Below are 26817 nucleotides of genomic sequence, written 5' to 3'. Positions count from 1 at the left end.
CACCTTGGTAATATACATCAGTGCCCAGTAAAGGGGCACTGATCTATATTATCAAGAGAGCACTGCATAACTTTTTCTGATATTTCAATCCAAGAATTTCTGATGTTACTATAATAGACTAATGAGATTGGCCTAAGTTGACATTTTAAATATTTACTTTTACAAATATTGATCTAATGAAATTATTAAAATGATGCAATGAGATTAGTGACAGAGAAATAAGATGCAAGAAACTAGAGATTGCTAATTATGACATATGTCAAATCTAAAACACATCCTATTTTCAGAGATTCTAAAACCAGAAAAAAAATACGATATAAAATAATGAAAATTGTAAATGATATATGACAGCATAAGCACTTTAAAATTACTACATAAATTATAACATATGACTGGCAAGTTGAGTTTCTTTATCATCTGTATGTTTTGAAGATCAATTGCTACTTTTACAATAAGTTTGGGAGATCATCATTTTCAATAATATCAATATTTAATAAAATAATTAAGTCTTCACAATAAATATGAAAAACAGGACAAATTACTTTGTGAAAAAAGCAAAGATGTAAACATTTGCTTATAAGCCATCTTTAGGCATCAAGAATGGAATTCAAAAGTTTGACTAAATGATGCCATGTGTGAAATCTGCGAATCTGATGCAGTTGTCGGGAAAGAAGAATGTAAACAACTTCAATAGAAAAAATGCTCCTAATGAGAATTAGATTGCAGGTCACCGTTTATGATAACAATTAGATGGAAAGGTGACACATGGGTGTCAAGAATGCACCATTATTGTCAACATTTGACAATCACGTGACTCCTTTTCCATGACAGTCGAATAAAAGCTCGAGCCCCTGGAAGCTCAGAGCAATCCAAAGGAAGTTATACTTGTCAATGCGTGCATCTTGTCTCCCGAACTTCCATACAATGGACTTGAACGGACGAAAGGAGAAGATATCAATAGAAGACAGACCACGGCTTTTCCATATTTATCGCCATACAACAGTTCCTACACCAATTTCTACGAACCATTCGACGCATATCATTTATTTCCTCATAGAGGTATTTTTATTAGAGCATTTTGAACTCTCTCTCTGAGAATAGGCTTAGCTGCTAAGAGCTGCCCCTTTGTATATTTGTCTAATATTTAATCACATTTAACCGATTTTGTTAACCTTAGATTTTAATAAATGGTTTGTTGTTTTGTTAAACCTGTCTCCTTCTATCCAAGGATGCCTGCCGACTTGCTCACCCATGTCACTCAATAAAAAGCCATCTGAAATGACAACATGGGCTGTCTTTGCAGACTGTTGCTGAGTAAGTGGTCAGTAGGGATTTAACCCTTGGCCCACAGTATCTCATGTATAATATTATGGAAATAGAACATGTATGAATGACAATGCATTAACCCCTCAAAAAACTCCATGTGAAATAACAAGATATGCAATTGGACAAATAAGATAGAGGGAAAAATCAATTATAAAATTTTTTAACTGTTTTCACCAGACATTTGTAATGTATTATTTATTATTTTATTATTGTACTTAACTAAATTTTCCTACTTTTTATACTTTATAGTGGTTTTTAGTTTTTTGATATCTTTTCTTTTTAATGGTTATAGTATGCTATGCTAATTAAAATTGTACTGCTACTGCCACTGCCACCTATAATTCTTAGCTGATACACATGTCTGCCTCACATGTACACACCTTTTAGCAATCTTGGTTTATATTATCATGTTCTATTGTCCTGTGTAAGTGTTGTGTAAAGACATCAATGATTTTGTATAATTATTGATGATATATCAATCAATGGTATATCTGGCCATAGTCTAGCATTTTTTTATTTTTTTTTGCTACTTTTGCCACATGGCCACTAAAGAGGACTTTTATATTTAATCATGTCCAGCATGGATTTTTCCATGTCCACAATGGGGCAGCCAGATTTTTAACAAAAACTTAGTAGAAATATATAACATATTAAACATTTTTTTTAATTTTTTGTTATTAATTGATAATTTAATAAATTTAATTAGGATTATTCACTTATTTTCCAAAATAACTACTGTCTACCTAATGCTGGGTATTCATCTATCTTTATTACAGTGCTATCATGCTTACAATATTCCAATTTTGAAATTATGCAACTCTTATATACAGTAATTACAAAATTAAATTGCATTATTTATGTGTCTTTGTTAAAATTAGGATGAAGAAACCACTGAATCACAAACTTCTGAAAATGAACTAATTGAAAAGAATATATTTACTCCTAGAGAATATCAGGTTTGTAAAAATTTTGTTATATATTATCCATCTATTTCATATTATGTGACTAAAATTATTAATAATGAAAGTTAAAATGTAATAATAATTTTGAAATTTGCTAATTAATTTAATAATAATAATAATAATATTTTATGACACACACACACACACACTATATACAAGGTCTGTTCAAAAAGTATCGGACCTTTGGTCGGCAAAAATAAATTTATTGACTTTGAGGTACAAAACCCTAATCCCCTTCAAAGTAGTCTCCTTGGTAATGTATACACTTCTCCCAGCGTTCCTGCCATTGCTGGAAACACTGCTGGAACGCATCTTTTGGAATGGTTATCAGCCGGTCCGTCGCATTTCGCATGATGTCTTCTCTCGACTAAATTTGGGTTCCTTTTAGCGGCATTTTCAGCTTGAGAAATAGCCAAAGGTCACACGGAGCCATGTGGAGAGAGTACGGAGCGTGACGAACCACAGGAGTATTGTGTTTGGCGACGAAAGCCCGAATCAGATGCGCAGAATGGGCGGATGCGTTATCACGATGGAGCTGCCAAGTTTTGATCGACCACAGATCCGGTCGTTTGCGTCGCACTGTATCGGAAAGACGACGAAGGACCTCCTGGTAGTACTCCTTTGCGATGGTTTGGCCTTGTGGTGCGTACTCACGACACACCACCCCACGAGAGTCGAAAAAACTGTCAACATGACCTTTGATATTGCTGCGGACCTGCCGCGCTTTTTTTGGCCTCGAGGATCGTCCCCGAAAGCCTGCTGAATCTTGCGAATGGTTTACACTCGGGTATCGCCAAGGTTTTTGGCAAAATTTGATGTAATATCGCTGCTCACGTTGTTCAGTCATTTTCCAGCTTAGTGAAATCCGACGAGAGCGCACTACATGACCTCACTCATACGCCGATTGCCAACGACTGACGCTTTCTGCAGGCGGGAAAAAATTCAGGGCTGTGCATGACTGTCCCCTCCACAACTCCACCGAAGGAGGCCTCTCACGCATCATTGGTTTACGCGGAAAAAAATAAGGTCCGATACTTTTTGAACAGACCTTGTATATATATTGTGTATATGTGCACAGTCAATTTTGTTTAATTGGGGCAGACGCTTTATTGGGCCAAATCTCAGAACGGAAACCAAACTAATAAATTAATACATAATTTAAATACTTAATTTGGGACAGTAGCAGAAAAGGAATTTAGCAATTTTTGATAAATTTTAGGGATATTTTGAAAATATGTCAACACTACGTACACTAATGTCATGTAGGCCTAACAGTTGGCAGAGACAAAGCAATTTTGTCTTTTGTTCGGGCAGTTTGGTTTTTCTGGAGGGGTCAGCATAGCGGGATGTATCACACCAGGATCTCGTCTGAGGCAGACCTGAATGTGAGCTACTGACCCTGCTCCGGATTGGACCAGATGATCCCCTTAAAAGTGAAGGGGCAAAGGACAATTTTTTGAGATCTTTTGATCGAGTTCCCTTGGAAGGTATTGTGTGCATGATTATGTCTAGACTCAGACTGCAGCTATTTGATCGTTAAGACCAGCATCCAGAGCTGGTGAATTCTACGGACGCTCCCACCGAAGTGGCCCATCTCCATCTGTTGTCAATGGTAAATATTTTTCTAACTTATATATTTATCATTGACAGCAAAGTTTATTAAAGAATGACATTTTTTAGATACATGGTTTATTAAATTTGCTGGAACAATGATGCAGGATTATTGACTAAACTTATTTAATGAAATCTTGTAATCCAAAAATTTCCATCTTTTAATTTAAAATTAAAAGCAATATATAAAAGAAATGACAAAAATAATTCATCAGACTATCACATGTAGATAGTAAATAACTTACAAAGTGTAGAAAAAAATAAGATTATAGCAAATTGATTTAATAAATGGTTACTGGTGCTGCAATTTGGATTTTGAAAGGGGAGGAGTATTATTTCTAATATTTTATATTGTATACATTAATAAATGAATAGTTAATTATCAAATGCCAGATAAGATTGAATTCTGGCCTACTGTAGACCTGTTCAAGCCATACTGCTCAGCAACATCAGATTTCATCTGCCCACTCTCTACTTTTTACTATTATACTCTCATAATAAAAATTTGAGAGGAAAGTGTAACTTTTAAGGTTGGGGTAGATGATCAGTGTATCAGTGTAGCCCACACTGACTAAACCACCACCACCACCACTAAGTTATTAATTGTTTTATTATCTTGTAATTGAAAATTTTCTTCCTGATTTTAAGTTGGTCAAATTACCATATTATTTAATTGTACAGGTACTTTGAAGAATGTTTTCTTTAACAATTAATTAACTAGTTTTGATCTGATTTAATTTTATATTTTAGTTGCAGTTTTAACCAGCATGCTGGTAATTCGGTGGTTTGTGGCATACTGGTCTCCCCCATTGATACACAGCATGCTAGTCATTCCATGAAAATATGGTGGATGATGTGAACAATGCTATCAAGATAATTAAAATACAAAAATTACTACAGCCATTAAAGAGTAAAAACATCAGTAATAATTTGAATTTTCAACTGACATCAATCAGAAACACTATTAAAATTCTCAAATAAAAATCTGTCAATTAGACAGTAACTTATTGACAAATACTGGGAAAAAGATCTTATTTGGTATTCTCTACTTGGATTCATTTCTCATTACCAGACAATTTAATAAGTAACAAGAATTCAAATAACACAACTATATTTTTCTGTTAGCAGTGACATAAATTTACATGACAATTTGTGTTTATCATGATAAATTTGAAATATTTTTAAGGTTAAAATAGAAACTAAAATATCATTTTAAAAGTGCATAATTAAAAATTAATTTAAATTTTAACACAATTATATTATTAAAATTAATGAAATACTAAATATAATGTCTCCTNAAAATTAATGAAATACTAAATATAATATAATATTTTATATTACATATATAATTTTTAAAATGCATAATTAAAATAATATAATTTATAAAATTTCTTGGAACACACCAGTTTTCCTTCATACCCTCAATTCGCATGTGAGTGGATATGAACTATTGTAGAAATTAAACTGTGAAAACTGAAAGTTTTCACACTTAAATTTTTAATCATTAGACTAATCCAAAAAGTTTTATATGCTAAAGTATCTTATTTTAAACTTTTTAAAAATGCAATAATTTTAATTAGGTATCCACCATTCTTTAAAAACTTTTTCATAATTTTGATCTAATGCTTTCAAAATTAATTATTTTAGCTTATTTGAAAGTACAGTGGTTTAAAAAATAAGAAGATAAATTAAATTATAATAAGTATTTACTAATAATTTTTTAAATATATGTTGCTTGTTTACAATTTTTTCACATACTATAAACTAATTCCTTTGTGGGGTAGGAACCCTGACGACACCACTGTGGGGTTGACCTTTTGGTTAAAGGTTACAACCCTCGCTTTGCCTGCAATCTGTCAGGATGATGCGAGAAAGCCTTTTCCGTATGGGGGTAGTAGTTTGCTGGACGCAAAGATGACTCACACAGAGACTGTATATACCAATTCAACGCATTTATTTATATGGAAAATCATGCTTACAGATATGGAAAAAAAATGTAGTCCAATAGAAAATGTTGCACCCAACACTGGAGTCTTTCCTACGGAACACGTGTGTCACACTCCAGAAAAGTTCTGTCACTTAGGTAGCCAGAGATTTTCCTTCTTCTCTCGGTTGGAGGAGGAAGTGGTAGCAAAGTCATTTCACATAGCCCAAGCCCACTCGATGGTTCAGAAGGGAAGTTAAGTCCTTGTTCATATTGTGTAAAAATCCACAGCGGGAAGTTCGGTCCCCAGAGTCTTCTACTGTAGTTTTCCGTGATTGCCTCTGCTTCTCTAAATCTTAGGCCCACTCGACCGGACTGTATTCTTCCAACCTCTGTGTGTTCTTGGGATTTTGGGCTTTTATAACCTTTTTCTTCCCGAAATCCTGAGATTTTGGTTGGTCCGAATGATGGTCCCCTGTGATTCTATTGGTTCCTTGGTCTGTTGCCAGGGATGCAATTCGGGCCATGGGGTCGCTGAATGTCCCCATCCGGGCCGTTCCCCTCCGGAGTTAGGTCAAGCCCTTTCCCAGATGACAGACCCATAAATTTTACCTAATGTGTATTTTTCTGTCCAGGAGAAGACACAGCTGTCCCAGCCACCCCCTCTACAGGAGTGTCAGCAGGTCCCGCTTTGAACTCTCTGTAAGGTGACCATCCAAAGTTACCCTGGCAGAAGATCCCTCTCTCATTCTCACGATTGACGATCGTGGATCTGTGAATTAGGTCTGGAATGTGACAATTAAATTGTCTGGCACCCCGTTCCTTGGTCACACCTGTCCTATTTATGTAATAAGTCACCAATATATTGATTTTAGCTCGACAGCTGGTTCCGGGAGGTGTGTTGTCCCAGCCTCACACTTAAATTAATATCCATGAGTATGAGTAATTCAGAAAATAGTTTTTGAACAATACCTATGGTCCATTAGATTCTACTAGTAATTTTTTGGTAGACAAAGTTTTCTAGTAATTTTCATACTGTACAAATACATGTATGTTTGTCTCACAATTTAGAATATTTAAAAAAAAAAGAAAAAAATTTAATTTAAGAGCATCTATATAATTTAAAGGGTTTAATCTAAAACTAATATTCAGTAATGAACTAAATAGAGGTCTTTGTTTGAATATCATATAAAATATGAAGTTTATAAAATACTTGTAGTTGAAACTAAAGATGGTTTATTTGGAGTGTAAAGCATTTTTTCTATATGATAAAGATTTGAGTTCCTTAAAAAGTGGTTGTTGAAGAGATGAAGCAATTTTCTGGTAGCATTTTACCCTCAGACTATCAGATTTTTTGACCCCAAATCTTATCTTGAGAAATACTATATTTATGTAAATGTTGTCTTGCTATCTTTTTTCTGATTTTGATTCTTTTGTTCAGTCATATAACTGGCATTGAATTGGATAGCTTATTCATTCATGAACAAATTATTATAAATATATTTTAGTTATGAAAGTTAAATATTTTCTATATGAAGTAGACCTAATTTTTATATCTTGATTGTTAATATTACTTTGTTGATGTGGCTCTTAAAATAAACACAGAAGTTTCTCAGTGATAGCATTCTTAAACAGTTATTGACAAAATTTGATCAATAATAATTTTATTATCATATATTTTGACTTCATATCTTTGTACTTAATATATGTAATTTTAATATAAGTTTCAGAAATAATAAGTAATCAATTTAAATGATATTTGTAGTATTCTAAATTAATGTAAAAATATTTAACATAGGTTGAAATATTAGAGATCGCAAAAGAAAAAAATACAATAGCTTGTTTGGGAACTGGAACTGGAAAGACTTTTATAGCAGTAATGTTAATAAGACATTATGCAAATCAAACATTGGGTGATTATGATAGAGCAAAAAGAACTGTTTTCTTAGTCCCTACAGGTAAGTTCTGAAATTTTAATCCAAACATTTGACAAATATTTATTAGAAATTAATTTAATTTTAACCTTTTATTTTTAAAATTTAATTCTATAAAAGCTATTTGTGGCAGTACTTAATCTCAACTTATGAGAAATAATTGTTTATTTTAGGTTTATTAGAAAAATTACAAGATTCTTTTTATGAGGCTAAAAATATAATTTTCTGCAATAGGTGTAATTGTTTTTGTTTTGCTAAGGCAACACAACACTTGGGTGATCGGCCTAGGGGGATGCCTTCTGGGAGATCTTTAAGTGTAACTGGTCCCTATTCAGGCATTACAGACATGGAGAAAACCCAGAAAATTCCACCTGTCCAGCCCATCCTGGTGAGGCACAAACTTAAAACTGAACTCCCAGTGTTCAGGGAATGGAACCACTTGGCCACTGGTGGGCCATTAAGTATAACACATATCACATATAATATGCAGAAAATTGTTAAAATAAAAATTAAAACATTGCATAGTTTACACTGCTGTATACACTCTGCACCTGTGAAGTGTCATTGAAAACCCATCACTTATCCTTAATCCTTATGCGCTTTAGAAGGCATCATCTCAAACACAAATACAGTGTGTTTTTAGGATCCAAAATTTCTCTGAAAATTATTGCATGCTAGCGCACAAAATAAAACACATTAGGAATGAATTAATAATTATTTCTAAGTAGTCTGAAAAATTCAAATTAAATTATACAAGTAATTAAATAGCCCTACTGTATAATTTGCCATGAAACACTAAACTGATAAATTAATATAAAGTATTTCTGTAACAAACAGTACCTTTTTATGATGTAACAAGATAGAAGTTCTTAAAGTAATTTAATTAGAAAGAAATCAGTTGCAACCAGTACTATTTTTACAATACATGATACAAGCCCTTTGAGTAATTTTATAAAATGGTAAAAATATTGTAAATGGGACTAAAAGTACCATATAAGTATGAAAAATTAGACCATATGAAACTCATGGAACTCTTAAGCACTGAGGAGAAGCTAGTAAATTAACCCAGCTCAAAATGCATCTGTAAAAAACAATAAAAGGAGTTTATAACCTAAATTCGCTGTGAGGTAGTCTACCGGAAAGATTTTTTTGGAATGAAGAGACATTCACTAAATCAACATATAAAACAGCTAAACCATTGGAAAATTAATGGTGTGTTATTTGAGTCTGCTAGAGTTACTGCTTTATGTAATTGTGATGTTTCTTGTTTCCTGTAGAAAAACTCTCGCAGTAACTGTATTTGTTTGTAGTGAAGGTTAACTATGTCAATCAGGCCACGTCCGCCATCTTTACGTGGAAGGGTTAATCTTTCTATAGCGGATTTAGGATGATGTTGTTTATGCTTAGTAAGCATTGTTCTTGTTTTCCTTTGGAGATGCTCAAGATTTGTGTGAGTCCTATGTATAACTCCAAAAGAGTATGTGAGTACTGGGACAACATACGTGTTTATTGCTTTAACTGTGTGTTTTACATTTAACTGTGTTCTAAGTATAGCGTTTAACCTACTTTGGTATTCTTTAATTAATCGTTGCTTTATTTGTGTATGTTCTATTAGTTTGGCCTGTTGGAATCCTAAGTACTTGTAGAACTCGCCCTCTTCCATGGATTCAATAACGTCTCCATTTCCAAGTGCAAAATCTTCTTTCTTCAGAATTCCTTTTTCTATGTGAAGTGTTTTGCATTTGTCTAGGCCAAACTCCATTTGTATGTCCTTAGTGTATGAATGTGTGATTTGTAGGAGTTGATGAAGTTGTTTTTGTGTGGATGCATAAAGTTTTATGTCGTCCATGTACATGAGATGTGACAGTGTAAACTGTGTTGTTTTTTCGTGTCTGATATTGTAGCCAGTAGCGTAGCATGGGTATCAGCTGCTTGGGGCTAAGGAAAATTTCGCTGTCCCCTTATTTAGGTATCTCAATTTAAAAGACTAAAATTTAGTTTCATCACAGAATAAGTAATGAAAAATTCCGTGCTAGTGTTGCCACCTTTTTAAAATCGCCGACCCGGACGGCAGATAAGGTTTGTTCAAACAAAAGTTCCTGACGCATGCGTAATGTCATTTTGCAATGCGAAGAATAATGTGCAGAGCATGCCAGTTCGAAATCAGGTACAGTTAGGGACTAGGGAGACTTGGATAGGAGTAACGTAAGTAACCTAGATGACATAGCTCTATTGGATATGGGAGATGTGTATGAATACAAATCGTACAAGCATAAAAAAAAAAAAGCTTGACAGGTTGCGCACGATATTGCCGAGAGAAATTAACCGTTCACCTGGACAGTGAGTCGATTCCCAAACTGTCCGGGTGGTAACACTATTCTGTGCTTGCTCATTTTAATCGGCCTGAATCGTAGGTGAGACGAAAATATGAAATAAAATGGTTCAAATTTTTACAAGATATTATTATTATTTATTGTGAAATTTTGCCGCCCCTAAAAAGTGCCGCCTGAGGCGAGCCGCCCCTGCCGCCCCCACTACACTATGCCACTGATTGTAGCCATATTGTGTGTTGTTTAACATGTTGGATAATGGGTTCAGGGCTAGGCAGAACCAGAGAGGACTCAAGGAATCTCCTTGAAAAATTCCTCGCCTAATGAATATCTCATTTGTTTGTATGGAAGTGTTACTAACCCTGAGATGCAGTGTTGTTCTCCAATGCTGCATAGTGTTTTCGAAGAATGCATTGAGGGATGGATTTATTTTGTACATGTGTAGAATATGTAGCAACCAACTGTGTGGAACACTGTCGAATGCTTTTCTGTAGTCTATATATGCCATGTGTATGTTTCTGTGTTGTTTGTGTGCTTGCCGTAGAATGACTGAATCTATGAGTAACTGTTCTTTGCATCCCCTGTGATTTCTACGGCAACCTTTTTGTTGTTCTGTAAGAATGTCGTGTTCTTCAACGTGTTTGTATATTTTGTTTGTGATAAAGGATGTCAATAATTTGTAGAGTGTTGGAAGACATGTAATTGGTCTGTATTGTGAGGGGTCTGTGGTGTTGTTGTTTTTAGGTTTCATGTAGGTGATGCCCTGAGTAAGAAATTTTGGCATGTCTTGTGGATTGATGATGATGTGTGTTAGATGTTTAGCTAGTTCCTGGTGCAGTGATGTAAACTTTTTGTACCAGAAATTGTGAATGTTGTCTACAACAGGTGTCTTCTAGTTGTGTGTTCTGTTAACGGCGTAGCGAATGTCGTGTATGTTTATTTCAGCACAGGGCACAGTTGGTATGTTGTGCAAGTTTCTGTTCTCCTCCTTGATCCAGTTTGCATCAGCTTTGTGTGTAACAGCATTGAACCAAAGAGAAGACCAATAAGTTGTGAGTTCTCCTTCTGTTGGTGTGCCACTGTGCTGTGTATCAGTGTTTGTTTTGGTACTGCTTTGTCTGTAAAAAAGTTTTTCATTGTTTGTGAGTAATTTATTTTGTTGTTTTCGTAGTGTACATGTTTTGTATCGTTTGAGTCTACGTGCTTTTGCTGCGAATTTTTGTTTTAGTGTATCAATGTATTCTATAATGTGTGTGTTGTGATGTTCATGTTTTGTGTGTGTTTTGATTTTCTTGAAAATGTTTTTGAGTTGTTTCATTAATTTGGGTGTTATGTTGTTTTTAATGTATTGTGTCAGCCTACCTAATTGCTGTCTAATGTCATTTATTTGTGTTTCGATTTTTCTCTGCCAGACAGGCTTGTGATAGAATTGTGTTTTGTGTGTATCTGTCTGTGATTGTATTTTCAGTCCATGGTGTGTCACTACTGTGACTGCCCCAGCACAAACTAATGTGTGAATGTCTGAGAGTGTAGAAATTGAATGAATATAAGTGAGTGTTTACATAATTTAGTGTTTTCCCTACTACATTTGACGTGTTGATTTTTGGTATTCGTGGTCTTTGTGTGGGATCTGTGCCTGTATATTTAGTGAGTGTTTCCTGAAATATAAGTGAGAGTGTATTAACTAACTAATTCTATGTCTATGTTATCAGTGATGGATGAGGGAGTGCCTGTAGTATGATTACTGGTAGTTGTTGTATGTGTGCTATTATCAATGCTTGTTGCTGTATTATTCTGACAGGTTATGTGATCTTCATTAATAATGTTAAATGTTTCTGTCTGTTGATGTATTTAATCAGCAACCTGTTGTTTGATAAGTTCAAGTGTTGTTTGTGGGATAAGGTTGTTGTATATAATTGTTTTTTTTTGATCGACAACCCTTTGTTTGGTGACAGTGAGGTGAGGATATTGTTGTGTGAATCTATGGTGTAGTCGTTGTCTGTATGCTGTCATGTTTGTTTTGAGTTTTGTGATTGCGTAGTAAGTACGGATGATAAACGTGTTCATTTCTGTTGGCGTGGTTTTCCAGCCTTTGTGGTCTGTGGATGCATTGCCACAGAAACACCAAAGCTAGGTTGATTCCTCACATCTGTTGAGGGCATTGCAATAGTCATGCTTGGGTCGGCGCTGTTTTTGCCATCGTTAACCAAGGGAGACTGTGGCTTATTTTTCGAACATGAACCTCTGCCTAACCCACAAATGTGGACCTTGTTAACCCGGGCAATGTCCAAGCCGGTATCGCACTTTGATCTGGTTACTGTAACAACTAATGAGATGAGTTCTGAAATTTAGCTAATTCTTTATTCTCTAGCATGTGCTTCACTCCACCATTGCCATCTTACAATTACTCAATGCCCTCTGACAGTGTTATCAACATGTACAACATCATTACATCTTTCCCCTTTATAGACACATAGCCAGCAATAAACAACAATACTCTATTAGTGTTTTACATCTCTTTTAGCATAATGTTATCAGCTTGTAACATTGTTAAACAACTGTTGTATACATTTACATAATGTTAAGTCATACTTTTTCGAATAATTTGGTGGTCAGTGTACTCTTGCCGATCTTCTCAGCCACAGAAGGTCTTCAATCCTGGGTACCACCTCTTCCTGATGTGGAGCCACTTGGACTTGATCCTCCTTTCTTGCAGGCAAGTAAACTAAAGCCTGTCCCATATGCTGGATGGGATGTCCCTGGCAAGTTGTGTCCTCTTATGTTGGCAGAATATGCTGATAATTTCTATGCAGCAAGCTTCCCATCTCTGTTTGCACTTCATATGATCTAGGTGCCACTTTCCTGGTTATGGTTTTTTATTTCCCAGGAACTCTGTCCTTATCCATACATTTTGTCTCGGTCGCAGTGCTTGTAATTCTTTTTTGCTTTGTATGGTAACACTTTTCTTTCGGTGAGACAGTCTGATTGTTATCTGTTTGTGGGAGTGTTGATCTGAGTTTCTGTCTCATCAAAAATTCTCCAGAACTCTCCACACTTTCCAGAGGTGTTGTTCTATAGTTTAACAATGCTAGATGTATGTCACTGTTTGTTTCCTTTACCTTGGTAAAGAGTCTTTTTACTATCTGGACTCCCTTTTCTGCTAGACCATTGGACTTTGGGTAATCTGGACTCGGAGTAATGCATCTAAAGCCATATGATTCTGAAAACTTATTGAATTCTTCTGCTGTAAACTGTGGTCCATTGTCACTGTAAAGTACTATATTATTTTTCCGACTTTCCAACGATTATCGACACTACTGTGTGCCGGAAATAGCCGTTCCCTAACGGGTACTTTACGCGGATTCGCGTTAGTGTGCCAGGCCTGGACTTTTAAGCGTGCACCGAATTAAATAATGACAAAGTTTGTCAATAACAAAATCAAATATTTAATTAAACTTCTAGTAATAAACTATATACAGTATTTAGTTAAAATCAAACAATAATTTATTCAATGAAATTCAATAAGAATCAACCCGACAAACTCAAATCAATCTATTTCTAACTTAGTTCTATTCCCCTTTGGAATTCGACAAAATCAAAGAATTAACTTATAAACAATAATTCTTATAAATTAAAGATCCTAATCGTCACCTCAATATACTAGGAACCTATTTCCTCAAACTCTCAAGACTTTCTATAATCGTCGATCCACAAATTGAATAACTTCAAAATCGCCTTGGAACTATTTGATCCTATCGGACACCTCTCTCGTTCACTGCTACTAAGCTCACCAAAGCTCGTCGCTATCAGGAATTCACCTCGTTCATCTTCACTTGAGACTCGGAATTTATAGTGTGAGGTGACGTCACAATTCTGAATGAGATCACTCTCCTCATTTACATACTTAACGCTAACAATAAACTTTTTTCGTTTCTCTGGCAGCCTATTTACGACAATTACTCGTTAACCTTTTACATTATTCTTTTTCACAATTTTCGGGACGTTTTTATTCTTTAAGGTTTAGCGATTCCTAACTGGGTTGTGGGGTCTTCCCCCCCTTTTTCTCGGTGCAGACTTACTTTTTTCCGCTCGGGAAGTGCAAGTGTGCGCGAGTTTTTCTACGGCGCTTTTCTTTCGTCGGTGAGTTGGCTTTTCTTCTATTTTTAAGTTACTAAGGTGAATGGTGAGGAAACTTCGTCCTAACAAAACATAAGCCCCAAACAGAATAGAATAATAAGCAAAATAAAAGTAAATAAAATAACGTTTGGACTTGGTTCCTTACTAACCACCATTTGAGGAATTCCAGATCTTGAGAACACTGATTTAAGACCTTGGACTATGGCTGTAGATGCTACTCTATCAAGACTGACAACATCTGGATAGTTTGAGTAGTGATCTATTGCTAGAAGCTAGTTGTGTCCTTTCCAACAAAATAAATTAACTCCAACCTTCTCTCAGGCCCTCTTTGGCTTTTCATGCTGCATTAGGAGCTCTTCTGGTTGTCAGTTCTGATGTTGCATGCATGTACGACATTTCTTAATAAAATTTTATATCTGAGTTGATGCCTGGCCAGTAAACTGCTTGCCAAGCTCTCTCTATGCATTTCTGTATGCCCTGGTGTCCTTGATGTATTCTGCACACAATATCTCTTTTCATGCCTTTTGGTATAATTACTCTATTGTCTTTTAATGCAAGGTCTTTAAAAGTGGTGAGTGCATCAAACACACTTGTGTAGGGTCCAGCTCTATTTTTGTCTTCTACTTCTATGGCTCTCTTTAGCTGCTGCAATTCATTATCTGTCTTTGTTGCCTTTTTAATTGCTTCTATTACTGGATCACTTATAGGTAGCATAGTCTCAACTAGATCTACATGCATTTGAACATCATCTTCTGTTTCAGATTTTTCCCTATTTGATATGGCTCTGGAGAGTGTATCTACTAAAAGCAGATATTTTTCTGGTGTATAACAAATATCAAAATCATACGATAGAAGTCTGATATGCTGGCTCGCCTCCGGTGACGTTTTGTCATTAATGTTCTTTTTAGCTATGGATATTAGTGGCTTGTGATCTGTTTCTAAAATTTTCTTTTCATAAACATAATTTTGAAATTTGTCACATCCAAATACTAAACTGAGAGCTTCTTTCTCGATTTGAGCATAGGCCTGTTCAGCCTTAGATAATGGTCTTGCTGCATATGCAACTGGTTTCTGGTTATCAATTTTTAAGAGATTAGCTCCAAGTCCTTGACTTGAGGCATCTGCTGAGATTTTTGTGTCCCTTTCAGTATCAAAATAGGTTAACACTGGTGCATTCACTTGGTATTTTCTTCAACTGGTTTAGTTCCTCATGTTCTGAATTTCATTTGAACTCTGTCACATTTTTTTTTAGCAGTGATCTGGTGTGCTTGGTCTTTTCTGCCAAACATGGAATGTATTTACATACATAATTCAATACTCCCATAAGTCGTTGAACTCCCTTCTTATCTTCAGGGCTTTCAATTTTTGTATTGCTTCTACACATGCTGAATCAATGAGTATTCCTTCAGCAGTTAGTTTCTCCCCAAGAAATACTAAGGAACTTGCTCCTATTATACATTTAGTTTTGTTAAGTGTTAAGCTGCTTCTTCTAGCTGCTTGTAGAACCTGTCTTAAATGATCATCATGCTCTTCGCATGTTGTTCCTGAGATCAAAATATCATCAGTATATATACTGATGATATTTTAATCTCAGGAACAACATGCGAACTCCTGGTATTCCTTCAAAAATTTTATTTGTTGCTTTTTGAAATATTTCTGGAGTCAAGGAAATGCTGAAAGGCATTTGTAAAAAACAGTTTTTCTGTGAGGGAAATCTGGTAGAAGTCTCTACTTGTATTCAATTTGGAAAACTATTGGGCTCCTGCCACATCAGCAATGGGCAATGGAAAATATTCCCACTTAATATTTTCATTCAAATGCTTCAGGTCCAGACATATTCTTAGGCTGCCATCAGGTTTTGTGACTATGACTAGTGAGCTTACCTAGTCAGTTTGTTCATTTATTTTTATCACGCCCTCTTGTTCCTTTCCACCCAATTCTGTTTTTAACTTTTCTTGCAAAGACAGTGGAACCAGACGAGGTGATTCAGTTACTGGCACAGAATTCTCCTTCAATTTTATGTTGTACTTTTACTCTAGTCTCCTTGGAAAAGATCTTTAAATTCATCCCAAAAGCCTAATGTTTTCTTTGTCATCATTTGCTCTGATGCCTTCCACTCTTTTAATAAACCCCAAGGTTTCTGATGCCTCTGTTCCCAGAACAGGTTGGTAATTATCTTTTAACAACAATAAATGGTATTTTCTGTTGTATTTTCTCCGTGGACACTCACAACTGACACATTCCTCTTGTTGGTATGAGACTTCCTTGATATGTACGAAGCTTAATCTTACATCTTTTTAATGAAGGTTTTTTATTCAATTGTTTATACATGTTATAACTAATTAGATTTACTCCAGCTCCATTATCAATTTTAAAACGTTCTACTTGGTCCTCCAATTGTAAAGTAGCATACCATCAGCCAGTATACTGCTTAAACGTGCTGATTGTGGATATTGTATATTCTTCACTCATACTCTGCTTCTCAATGTGTACTTCCTGCACATTCTGTTTAAATTTGAATTTGCATCAACTGGCAAAATGGTTTTTCTTTCCACAATTTTTACATTTTTCTCCTATTGCTGGATAACAGTTTATATAAGCTTTCTACATCACATGCATTTCTCTTTTAATAACTGTTTATGGTAGGCAGCATGATCCTTGATATCATGTTCTTTTTGTGGTAATTCTGCCTATTGGAGATAAAGCCAACATATGCTTGACCAGAGAAGGTTTTCATTTGCTTGAGTAGCTTCTGCCGACTGACAAATACTTGCAGCTTTTTCTAATGTCAGATCTGTTTCACAAAGCAATTTCTCCCGTATAGAGTGATCTTAAATTCCATAAATAATTTGGTCATGTATCATAGAGTCTTGAAGATCTCCAAAATTACACAACTGTGATTTTACTTTTAACTGTCTAATACTGTATTATGAGGTGAATGGTGATGTGTTCCAAGTCATCCAAAAATTTGTACAGTAACTTATTTTCAATAAACACATGTTAACTGTAAGTTATAGTATTACTAAAAAATACTGTATAATACAGTATTAAATCATTTATTTTAATACATAAATACTGTAAATAATGTACAGTACTGTAATACTGTAACTCTAAAACATTCATTAATTGTAAATTGTTTAGGTCCAAATGCTTTTATTCATAGATAATCTCTCTTTCTTCTTTACAACTAGTAGCCATGTGGGGGCAGATTAAATGAAGGTTTTAAAAACTAACAACTAATATTTCTCACACAGGTATTTCTCCTATCATATTCTGTAGATAGGGTATTTATACTTCGATTCCTGATCTCTCTGTGGTATTCTGTTTCAGTATTTGGGTTGTCAGGAGGAAACAAGTCCGAGAAGATGCATTTGTAAGTTTCTTCTGGAGTGATTGTGAAGTTGTGGTCGTCTGTGATAGTAACTGGAGTTGTGAGCGGCTTTCTATTTTTTATAGCTGTATAGTATGGGATTGACCAAGGTCCCCGTTCATTGGAGGCAGTGCAGAAGTTCTGGCATAACTTTTTTCTTGTGCGGTTGATTAAAGTTTTGTATTCTCTGAAGTACCTTTGATAGGTTTGATGAAGATTTTGCTTATTGATAGGATCTGTTTCTCTCTTGTACCTATGTTTTGCTATTCGCACTTTTTTTCTGTGGGCTTCAAGATCTCTGTTCCACCAGGGTGCAGATGGCTTGCTAGTTTTAATTCTAGTAGCCTTATAATAGGCCGTATGGAGATCGTTCCGAAGTTGTTCGACAGCATAGTAGATTTCTTGAGGATGTTCCAGTGAGGTCAGTCCTGTGGGATCCCAGTATGCTTTGATGTATTCTTGAAAGAGGTCCCAATTTGTGATGTTTTGTATTATAAGGTTATCTGGGCATTTTATACTAGAGATCTTGGTAATGATGTAAGCGTGGTCACTGGCAGATATGTGCTCTTGAGTCTGGCAGCTGATGTTGAATTCTTGTAGTTTGGTATTACCCAGACACAAATCAATCCAGCTGTTCCCATTGTTACTTGAGAAGGTTGGCAGGTGGCTGGTGAGAGTTATCCATGATGTTTTCCATGTTGGGAGCCATTATTCATATCTTGTTGTCTGTATCTGACTAGCTTTGTACCTTTTGAGCATGATACAACCTTTGTCAAGTGCGTTGTGATCAGTACGGACCGCCGTGTTCTTTGGCAGAGTTTTGTTGAATTGTTTACAGTTGTAATATGTGGGGTCCCATTGGAGATTTGGACAGTCTTTAAATTTGTGTCTCTTCATGCAGTGGGAACATCATTGTTTTTCAGTACACCTATATGAGGTGTGTACGAACCCTGTACAGTTATAACAACAGATTGTTGCAATATAATCGTCTAGCCGGATTGAGCTCCAGTCTATGTAGAATTTTTGTTGTTTCATAAGGGCGTTCCTGATACTTGGCGAGACACTAAGTATGACATGTTTTGAGTGACTGATTCCCCTGGGATAGAAACTGTGACTTATTTTGGTGCTGTTACTGAACTCTTCTTCAGTAAGTAGCTCTTGTGAATGGTTATTTTGATGGTAGATGTTGCATACTAGGTCTTCTTGTCGTATGTTATCAGGGACATTATACAGAATAACCTTTGGAGGTTTTTGATTTTTTTCTATTACTCTTATTTTCTCTGTTAATGCTTCGTGAGTTTGCATGGCCTTTTTTAATGTTTGGAGGTCGGTTTCCTCATGAACTTGTATTTTGATGTCCCTGCTGGGAAGGGGTCTGACAGCCTTAATTTTAATCCCAAGCCTCTTTGGATCCACATGGGTCTGTAAAAGTCCCATAGTCTCCTCCGGGGTTGGAGCTGGGTGATCCGGTTTCTTGATTGGTGATATAATAATATCATGTTTCTCGTTCTTTGGGTTGTACACACCATCCAGTTTGGCCGATTTTTCATATATCAGCTTGGTAGTTTGACTCATAGGCTTGAGGTTCCTTTTAACTATTTCTGAGTAGGTTTCCCTGTTTGGTTGAGTGCCAGTGGCTTCCAGAACCTTTACTCTTTCTCTTAGGGCCAGCACAACCCCAAAAATTTGGTTGGCTGCAGCATGCATTTTAACAGCAGCCTCCCTTGCCTGAGTGTGCCCTTTTGTTTTGACAGAGACGTTGGAGTTGGTAGGGATACTTGTTAGGATTATATCCAGATTCTCATTAATTGCAGATATTAAGTTTTCCTCTATGAAGCTATTGTTGAGTGAATTATTAGTTTCCTTGACGGTCATGATGTCCGGATGCTGAGTAGTTACTTCAATGAGGCAGAACTGGAGACTTGTTCAGTCTAACTGAACAAGTGTGTTGCAAGTAACCAAGCTGAAAGGCTAGCTGAATGGCTGAGGGGAAAATGCTTTATACTGAGCAGGCTTTTACCAGTACTTGACGTGGGGTGACTAATAAGAGTCTTCCACAGAGCAGTGAACAATGGGAAGAACCAAGTGCCCCTTTAGAGAGCCAAAACACGATAACGCTGAAAGGCGTGGTTCACACCGACTGGTTAAATTGAAGAGATACGTGAACTGTACACAGACAGTGAACGCCCTGGAGAGAGAACCGATATTGCACGAAACTATAACTAGTACCTTACCAGAAAGGCTGAAACAGTAATTGACACGACCGAGTTGAGCCGCCTGCAGATTGGCTAATGCATGCTTAGTGGCTAGGCAACCACGTGGTGAAGTACTTGTCCTTTGTTAACGGTACTTTTTTTCGAATCGCAATATCGCGACTAATAATTAGTATATATTAATCAACTTTGTAGAGTACATTATGGACATGCCAGAAAATATAAAACCGTCAAATGTTCGGAAAAACACAATAGGCGATCTGCAGTGGGCGATCAAAGTTCGGCAGATTCAGACGAGGATGACTTCTGATGGAGTGAAACGATTTCAATAAAATGAGACTCACGGATAGTATGGTGATTCCCGATTCAAACGATGTATAACACTTCACGGCAAAATCCAAAAATTCAACTGTATCTCGATCCAAGGTTAGAGCAGTGTAAACGGGACAGTTTGGACAGCTATTCAGACAGCAGAATGAGCTTACACAAACACTGTTCTTTGAACCACATTGTCAACATGGAGTTGCATTCAACAAATTAACTTGAGTAATTTGACTTGTTTTAGTTAACCTGAATATTAGTAGAGGTAATCTACATGAAATCTGTTGTTGAATCTTGATCACGGGCATGCATATACACTAAGCTTTCAAAGCCATTTTTCTTGGAAACAAAGCTTTGTATGAAAAAATTTTATTTTATATTTTTGATTTGGTATGTCTTGTAGAATCACACCTTCCTGCTTGTACCAGCAGGTACAATACATATCCTATATAACTTTTGATATGTAATTTTAATTTATATGAAATAACAAGAAAATGAAATGAATAATAATGAAAATTTATTATAATGAAAATAATTATTAATATAATTACAATACTATAATGAAAATTTAACAATATTTTAAAATTAATAATAATAATATCAATAATATATATATATATATATTTTTTTTTTGAATAGTTCCTCTTGTTAATCAGCAAGCTGAAGTTATAAGAAAACACATAGATCTTAATGTAGGTGAATATTTTGGAGAGAAAGATATAGATTTTAGTAAAGATCAATGGTCACAAGAATTTGAAAAAAATAATATACTTGTCATGGTAGCTGAAGTATTTAGACTAATAATACAGCATGCTTTATTAGCAATGAGCAAGATTAATCTGATTGTAATTGATGAGTGTCACAGAGCTGTGAAGAATCATCCATACAGGGAAGCACTGAAATGTTTGGATGTTTGTGATCCTCGTAATCGACCTCGTATTCTTGGACTAACAGCTCCTCTTATAAATGGCAAATGTAAGCCATATCAGTTAGAAGGAAGAATTGAAAATTTAGAAAGAACTATGTTTAGCTCTGTAGCTACTCCTGAAGATATTTTATCATTAAAAGAATTTGGAACTGATCCAATTGAAATTATAAAAGAGTATCAATATTTTCGAAGTCCTTATGAAATATTTAATGAAATAGTTAAGATTTTGAATTGTATTATTGTTCAGTTTTCTAAACACACTAATAATGATCTATTAGATGAAGATACAACATTTTTCACACAGCCAAGAAAAGCTGTTTCCAGTATAGCTGCTGTTTTTTCATCATTAGGTCTTTGGTGTGGCTTATGTTCTACTGAAATTATACTTTCTGAAGTCCAAAAACTTTTAAAAAAAAATTTAAATAATCAAAATGAACTAATTAAAGTAGAAAATGTATTATTACATGTGAATAGAAAATGTAATGAAGCAATGCAAGAAAATAATTTGGAAAACCTTTATTGCTGTGTTTCACCACAACTTTTGTTACTTATTCAAATTTTAGAAGAAACTGCAAAATGTTATGACTCATCTATCAATGGGCAAGAGCATAATTTAAAAGAACAATATGCTTTTAGTGGAATTATATTTGTAAAACAACGCATATTTGCATATACAATATGTGAGTGGCTTAAAGAAGTAAGCAAGAATGATCCAAAATATTCATTTATAAAACCAAATTATATTGTTGGACATGGCATACAACAAAGAATGCATTTCTCAGTAGCTAGCTCAATGTCATATAAAAAGCAACAAGCTACAATAAAAGATTTTCGACAGAAGAATTTTAATTTTCTAGTAGCTACTTCTGTTATTGAAGAAGGGTTGGATATTCCCAAATGTAACTTAGTAATACGTTTTGATTTACCTGAAGATTTTCGGGCTTATGTTCAAAGTAAAGGACGAGCCAGAGCTAAGGAAGCCAAGTATATCTTAATGACATCATGTGATGAGAAAGAAAAGCTCTTGAATAATTTGAAAGATTTCAAATTGATTGAAAATGTAAATATATTTTCAGATTGTTTTACTTTTACCTGATTATTATTTATTTTATAGTAGATAGATTTAAAAATTTTTTCTTAAAATTATATTTAAATTAATGTTAACAAGTTTATTATCTACCTCTCTTCAAATTTTAACATTTACACTTTACTGCTTTCCTCATGACCAAATGAATACAGTATCTTTCATAATCCTATGTATCATAATTTTGTATGGCTATATTCTTAGTTTCCTTCTCTTACAAGGAAACTAAGTATATATTCTGCAGAAAATCACTAGAACAGAAATAAAACCTTTATTTGCTAATAGCCAATTTATTTAATATGAAATTACATATCAACAACTGCAATGAATATAATAGGACAAATTTAGTTCTGATCACTGTGAACAGTTCATTAAACACAGTCAGGTGATTGCAGAGAAAGAATTTACATTAAATGTTGATTAACATTAACAGCTGAATGATTAACATTGGCTTGCTGCACCACAGTTTAAAATGCATTCAAAGATAACAATTGTTTATTTTGAATGCCAACTAAATAAACGTCAACAAAATGTTTGCTATTACATTCTATGCTGTTAATCCCCTCTTATAGGAGTTGTTCAACCAATCAGGTCATTCATTTATGATCTCAGAAAAATGGCAACTAGCAATGCGCTGAAAATATGTAATAATTTCTCCAAAGAAGAAAAGTGTTTTAATGGAAATTATAAAAAATTATCCTGCAGTTGAGTTGAAAGGTTATTATAACTACTCCAGCATTGAAAAATACTGCATAGGAGACAATCCAAACTGAACTTTTTTTCTTCATTGTTTCCTTGTCAATCAATTCACAACAGAACAATTGAAAGGCAAATAAAGTCTTAAATAAATATTTTACATTTGTACAATATTATTAGTTAATGTTTTTAACATTTAAATTATATCAAAGTATAATAATAATAATAATAATAGCACCTGGTATAGACAACATTCACAATTTCTGGTACAAAAAGTTTACATCACTGCACCAGGAACTAGCTAAACATCTAACACACATCATCATCAATCCACAAGACATGCCAAAATTTCTTACTCAGGGCATCACCTACATGAAACCTAAAAACAACAACACCACAGACCCCTCACAATACAGACCAATTACATGTCTTCCAACACTATACAAATTATTGACATCCTTTATCACAAACAAAATATACAAACACGTAGAAGAACACGACATTCTTACAGAACAACAAAAAGGTTGCCGTAGAAATCACAGGGGATGCAAAGAACAGTTACTCATAGATTCAGTCATTCTACGGCAAGCACACAAACAACACAGAAACATACACATGGCATATATAGACTACAGAAAAGCATTCGACAGTGTTCCACACAGTTGGCTGCTACATATTCTACACATGTACAAAATACATCCATCACTCATTGCATTCTTCGAAAACACTATGCAGCACTGGAGAACAACACTACATCTCAGGGTTAGTAACACTTCCATACAAACAAACGAAATATTCATTAGGCGAGGAATTTTTCAAGGAGATTCCTTGAGTCCTCTCTGGTTCTGCCTAGCCCTGAATCCATTATCCAACATGTTAAACAACACGCAATACGGCTACAATATCAGACACGAAAAAACAACACAGTTTACACTCTCACATCTCATGTACATGGACGACATAAAACTTTATGCATCCACACAAAAACAACTTCATCAACTCCTACAAATCACACATTCATACACTAAGGACATACAAATGGAGTTTGGCCTAGACAAATGCAAAAAACTTCACATAGAAAAAGGAATCCTGAAGAAAGAAGATTTTGCACTTGGAAATGGAGACGTTATTGAATCCATGGAAGAGGGCGAGTTCTACAAGTACTTAGGATTCCAACAGGCCAAACTAACAGAACATACACAAATAAAGCAACGATTAATTAAAGAATACCAAAGTAGGTTAAACGCTATACTTAGAACACAGTTAAATGCAAAACACACAGTTAAAGCAATAAACACATATGTCATCCCAGTACTCACATACTCTTTTGGAGTTATACATTGGACTCACACAGATCTCGAGCAACTCCAAAGGAAAACAAGAACAACACTTACTAAGCATAAACAACATCATCCTAAATCCGCCACAGAAAGATTAACCCTTCCACGTAAAGAAGGCGGACGTGGCCTGATTGACATAGTTAACCTTCACTACAAACAAATACAGTCACTGCGAGAGTTTTTCTACAAGAAACAAGAAACATCACAGTTACATAAAGCAGTAACTCTAGCAGACTCAAATAACACACCATTAAACTTACACTCACAACATACAGACATGACACAACATATAAAAAGCATAGACAACATTAAGCAATCATGGGCTCAAAAGGCTCTCCATGGCAGGCATCCTTACGACCTGGCCCAGGATTTTGTTGACAAAACTGCGTCAAACAGCTGGTTAGATCGGGGATGCCTCTTTGGGGAGACGGAAGGATTCATGATTGCCATACAGGATCAGGTCATAAATACTAAAAACTACAGAAAACACATACTCAAAGATACAACACTCACAAATGACACATGCAGAAAATGTCACATCATGCCAGAAACTATACAACACATCACTTCTGGTTGCAAGCTCTTGGCACAGACAGATTACTTACATAGACACAATCAAGTAGCAAATATAATACACCAAGAGCTTGCAAAGAAACACAAATTGGCAGACATCCACGAACCATACTACAAGTATATTCCACAGACAGTATTGGAAAATAACACGCACAAAATGTATTACGACAGAGCCATAATCACAGATAAAACAATTTACCACAACAGACCAGACATCACACTCATTGACAAACACAATAAAATCACATACATTATAGACATAGCCATTCCAAACACTCACAATGTACAAAACACATGCATTGAAAAAATTAGCAAGTACACAGAACTAGCCCAGGAAATAAGGCATCTGTGGAGGATGGAAGGGGTGCTTATTGTACCTATTGTTCTCTCCTGTACAGGTGTGATACCACACACACTACACAAAAGCCTGGGAACATTACAATTGAATAGAAATACATACATCACACTACAGAATGCCACTATATTGAATACATGCCATATTGTTAGGAAATTCCTGAATACGGACACTGACACACTTATTTAATTTTAGTTCTTGGTTGCTATGCCTTGACTCTGATCTGGCATAGTACACAGCCAAGGGTGTGAACCGAGTATAATCCACTAAACCCAACATAATAATAATAATTCAAAAGTTTAACAAAAAGAATATGGAAGTTATGATTATTATTTATATAAATTATATTTGACAGTAAAAATTACTTTTAAATAAGGCTTAATATTCTGTGCAAAGTATGTTATTTTAAGTCAAAGAATAAGGAAAATCAGCATGTTAATTATAATTTTAATTGGAAAAGATTTGTACTAGTGCATGATTGAATTATGATTTAGAACCCTATTCTGAATCATGACTTCACATCCTACTAATCTCTACTTCTATGTTTTACAATTAATAAAAAAAGTATATTGTATGATCCTCCTATATTATAGGTTGTTGAAGATGTTTAAAATAGAAGCAGATCACAACTGACATGCTGCACATTTAAAGGGGAGACCAGCATCATCATATAGCCAGACAGGTGGTTCTGTGAAAATGTGTTTGTGAAACATATGATAAGATGACAAAAGTAATAATGATCAAATTGTTTTATTAGTTGAATGAGTTGACAGAGAACGAAATGTTCATCACAGAGACAATCATATATAGATATATTTACATCTCCTCTCACGTTCAAACTTCCCGCGAGAAATTTAATATATACATATAATCCTGATTTAAACTAAGATAATTATAATTAAACTTAAACCTAATGCTGTTACTACTAGAATGAAGAAAGAAAGGATAGTTAGGAAATCTACCGGTAGCTAGATTTGTGGGTCCTGAACTGGGTGAATATCGACATTTATCACTTTGTGCACAGTGAATGTTCAATCTGTTAGCAATTATTAATAAACATGTGCCAAGACAATTCTTTGAACCTCTGGAACTGCAATCTCAATTATGTTTCTTGTCTTTGTTCCTACTTGGTCTATGCTGACTGCCCTCATCCTTATATCTTGTCCTCTGGTCACTCTCGCTTGATCTTTCTCCTCAGTGGCAAACCCAAAAAGGTGTCTTTTCTCCTTACCTTGTGTCTATCTATAGCTTTGGGCAGGACCCCCTTCCTGTTCCTTTGTAAAACGGCCAATCAGGACCCACGAATAGTACAGCTCCTGTCATGTGACAGGAAAGGGTTAAAAACAGAAGGAAGAAGAATTATAGGAAAGAAGAAAGTTCTTATTCTGTATACACTACAATTATATACAACAAAATGGTGGACAGCCACAGTTCTATCTGTTTTGAGTACAGTAATAGTATTGAACCATTACTCAATCCAGATGATCTGCCATCATCATTTATCATTACAAGTGAAAATAATAATGAATTATTTATAGCTACAAATTAAATAATGCTCTAGTTCAGATTATTTTTCTGTAGTAATAAGTGATGTAGATGTTAGAAAAAATGTGAAGTGGCAAAGTGGCAGATGATCTACCTCCATCCAAAAGATGGTAAATAATAATCAGATAAAATATAAAATATTAATAAATAAATATATATATATATATA

General features: G+C 34.9%; 1 protein-coding gene across 2 annotated transcripts in view; it reads left to right on the top strand.

The window, feature by feature from the left end:
• Positions 1-26817, top strand: part of LOC111621942 (endoribonuclease Dicer-like) — a 120866-nt gene that overhangs the window by 8061 nt on the left and 85988 nt on the right. For both annotated transcript variants that reach the window (XM_023364192.1, XM_023364193.1), the window contains exons 2-4: positions 2205-2282; positions 7622-7781; positions 20768-22116. In XM_023364192.1, coding sequence (XP_023219960.1) covers positions 2205-2282; positions 7622-7781; positions 20768-22116 — 1587 coding nt within the window. The remainder of the gene's footprint in view (positions 1-2204; positions 2283-7621; positions 7782-20767; positions 22117-26817) is intronic.

Source organism: Centruroides sculpturatus, unplaced genomic scaffold (genome assembly GCF_000671375.1).
Source record: "Centruroides sculpturatus isolate CEXI.00-Female unplaced genomic scaffold, Cexi_2.0 scaffold31, whole genome shotgun sequence".
NCBI classification, from domain to species: Eukaryota; Metazoa; Arthropoda; class Arachnida; order Scorpiones; family Buthidae; genus Centruroides; species Centruroides sculpturatus.
Note: the sequence above shows the minus strand (reverse complement) of the source record. Positions and strands in the feature narration are given on the sequence as shown.